The sequence below is a fragment of the Nematolebias whitei genome, chromosome 16 (assembly GCF_014905685.2).
Source record: "Nematolebias whitei isolate Nwh7 chromosome 16, NemWhi1, whole genome shotgun sequence".
NCBI lineage: Eukaryota > Metazoa > Chordata > Actinopteri > Cyprinodontiformes > Rivulidae > Nematolebias > Nematolebias whitei.
In genome coordinates, this window is record NC_056513.1 from 2,405,789 (window position 1) to 2,408,897 (window position 3,109).

Genomic DNA, 3,109 nt, shown 5'->3' on the forward strand with positions numbered 1-3,109 from the left:
ACAAAGTAATCATTAACATCTACAGCTGATTACTTTCTGGAGTCTGTTCATTCCAGTATGGCCACCACCACAAAACCAGCAGTAACTCAGTTTGACTGATGCTGAGCTGGTTTCTGACGTACCTGAGATACTCTGAGGGTGACGTTTCACCAGCTGTCGTCAGACCTGAGGCTTTTTCTCAACTACAACTCCATTACGTTTCATCCTAAAATGATTTCAGTCTAAAACTCTGGCGTAAAACATGGCGGGCGATATGCATTCCTTCAAAACTACTATTCCATTAATTACGTTGCAGTGAGGAGGAGGAGGAAGCGAGTTTGAAATGAATTCACACAAACCGTGACCAGCAGGTTTCTGAGTAGATTCCTTGTAATGATTGTCTGCTGGAGGAACCTTCAAGGATTTTCATTGAATCAAACGGGTCACATTGTAAATCAAAGGTTGTGTAATAAAATGTTAACTAAAAACAAAATGTATGATGTCATCACTGGTTTAATTCACTACAACGTTGTCAAGGTGCTTCACCCGCCGTGAAACATGCAAAATTCATTCAGACACCCTACAAATAAGCGCTCCGCTCATCCTTTCGTAAATCAAACATTTTCTCCACCGGAGGATCTCTGCGTCTGCGGAGCCGTCTTGTTTGTGGGTCACAGGTGGGATGAGGTGGAGAAGCACAGTTTCAGGGTGAAGGGGTTGGAGCTGCCTGCACGCCAAAGACAAAGAAAGCACGCTTTACTAAAACTGAAACGTTCATAAAATATCCTGATGCATGCTCGATAATCCAGGTAGAAAAATCTAAACAAGTTCAATCTGGTCCTCTGGACATCCAGAAAATGTTCATAACACGTTTTATAGTCGTGGGTTACATTTCCTTTAAATACATGAACATACAGAATAGAACGGTATATGAGACCATTTCCACGTGACACCTGCAGCGCCTTGCGGAAGTATTCATACACCTCGAACTTCCCACAGTGTCCCCTTACGACACATTTTAAAGTATTTTACTGCAACATTGTATTACACAGCAACAAATTGTACCAGGATTATTGAGCATGCATCAGGATACTTTTTAATCATTGTACCAGGATACAGTGAGATTATGTTCGTACAGTCATCTGAGAGATGGGCAGAGTGCACGTTGCTGCTGCTCTTATTCTTTATCAGAATACTTTTAGATAGAAAAAGTTAAGAACCATAAGGATGGATAGTGGTATTACAACAAAGATCCCGTCACATCTTGTCCTGTCAGGTCACGATTTGAGACATCAAAAAACTCCACCAGCAGCACATTTATAAAGACATTACATGCATTTGACATCAAGACGTTGAGATTTGTCCATGCACCTTCAGATAGGCCACAGTTCGGATGTTGTTCAGTTCTGAACAGCCTGCACAGAAGTTCTCAGGTGGGGGGGTGCGACAGATGGAGCTTTTGTCCCTACTTACCCATGATCCAGTAGAAATTTGATAGTCGGCTCGTATCCGAGGCCAAACGGGGGAATCAGATTCAGATAAGACAAAACTGTTAATTTTTTTAGGCAGACTGTTTTTTTTCTTGTCAGCCTCGAGTCCTGCTGGAACTTTTTTGGGCCAAAATGTCAAAATTTATGGGAATCCACTCCACTGATCTGCGTTATGAACCTCCTTAAGATCCATCCCACAGGTGGCCTGCGATTCTCACAAATCGCCTCCGTCTTACTGTTTAGCTCGTTAATCAGCTGATTTTGAGTACTCAGCACGTACCAGACTCTGAAGCTTTGCCGTGGCTGAAATCGCTGCTGACGTCTTCTTTATGTAGATAAAACAGAACCCCGCCGATGCCACAGAGCAGAACCCCTGCTATCATAAATCCAAAATATAAACGTCTTCAGCGTCCTCCTGAGACGGAACTGAGAGACACGTCAGCTGATCTCTGATGTACCTCGCATCGTGAGTCTCAGCCGGGCAAGAGGGTTCTCCAGGACCCTGTCCTTTTGTCTTGTTTCTACCACCTTAACGTATCGAGAGACAAAACAGTTTTGCCCAGTCCAACAAAGTTAAGTCAGGTCCTCTGGACCTGGTTGGTGTTTGGTACCCCAACACATAGTACTTTCAAATCAAATTTTAAAATGGCCTCCCATGGCAGTCCCCATCAAAGTTTCTCAGGAACTTTCTATTCTTCCTTCCTGTTCACTTATATGCACTTTGTTGGTACGTTCTAGGAAAATCCTTAGAAGTTTGTGTTTGTAATAGGACTACATTCAGTGCGCATGAACACTTTTGAAGCTGCTGTATATGAGCCCTGCTTGCAGAGCGATCTGCTGGTAAATGCTCCTGTGTGTCACTTACTGGGTATTCTGATCTGGTGGTGGTTGAGGACAGTCAGAGCCTCAACAGCTTCAGTTTTACTGTCAAACTCCAGGAGACCAGACAGAGTCTTTAAGCTGGCTGCGTGGAGACAAGAAAATCAGTGAGTCAAAAGACCCGGTCGTGAGTTTTTTACTTTTGTTGTATAACGTTGAACTCACGTTTGGCGTCAAACACTTTGAACTTGGTGAACGGAGGAACGTTGTGTTCAGAGCACAGCTGATGGGAAACATTACAGAAATCAGTTCGGGCGTTGGTGACAAACTTTCTTTTTTTGTTCACACAAGAAAAACATTTTTCCAAGACCCAGGTGAGCTTTGGCTGCCAAGTTCCAGTCCAGAAGTGATGATAACCCAGGTGAGCCCTGACCTTGAGCAGCTGGTGCTGGCTGAGAGTGGGCGGGGCATTATAGAAGTGCAGCACGGCGGCGGGCGGCTGGATGATGTTCCTGTTGCTGTGAGTGCTGCTGAAGCGGTTGTTTCTGGTCAAACTGAAGTCCTGGTAGCTGCTGCTGCCGTCGGCCAGCTCAAACACCTGACTGGGAATCACCGCCTGCTGCTTGGACACACTGAATGGGACGAAAGAAAATGCATGGACCGTCCAGGTCAAACGCACAAAAACGCAGAACGAACCAAGACAAGACAAACAGTCAGAAACAGTTCAGCCTCGTTTTGCTCTAACACCCCTGGAAAATAAAGAAACCATCGTTAAGATTTTGTAAGAAAACTAAGTTCTCAAGTTTTAGATTCACCAAAAT

The 3,109-nt window shown here is 44.3% G+C and overlaps 1 protein-coding gene across 1 annotated transcript in view; it reads right to left on the bottom strand.

Annotated features, from left to right (window-relative positions):
- Positions 1-384: 384 nt before the first annotated feature.
- Positions 385-3,109, bottom strand: part of LOC119422663 (heterogeneous nuclear ribonucleoprotein L-like) — a 14,552-nt gene continuing 11,827 nt past the window's right edge. Inside the window, exons 9-12 of the mRNA XM_037690049.1 lie at positions 2,722-2,920; positions 2,514-2,571; positions 2,335-2,433; positions 385-706 (exon numbers count right to left, since the gene is read on the bottom strand). Coding sequence (XP_037545977.1) covers positions 651-706; positions 2,335-2,433; positions 2,514-2,571; positions 2,722-2,920 — 412 coding nt within the window. The 3' untranslated portion in view covers positions 385-650. The remainder of the gene's footprint in view (positions 707-2,334; positions 2,434-2,513; positions 2,572-2,721; positions 2,921-3,109) is intronic.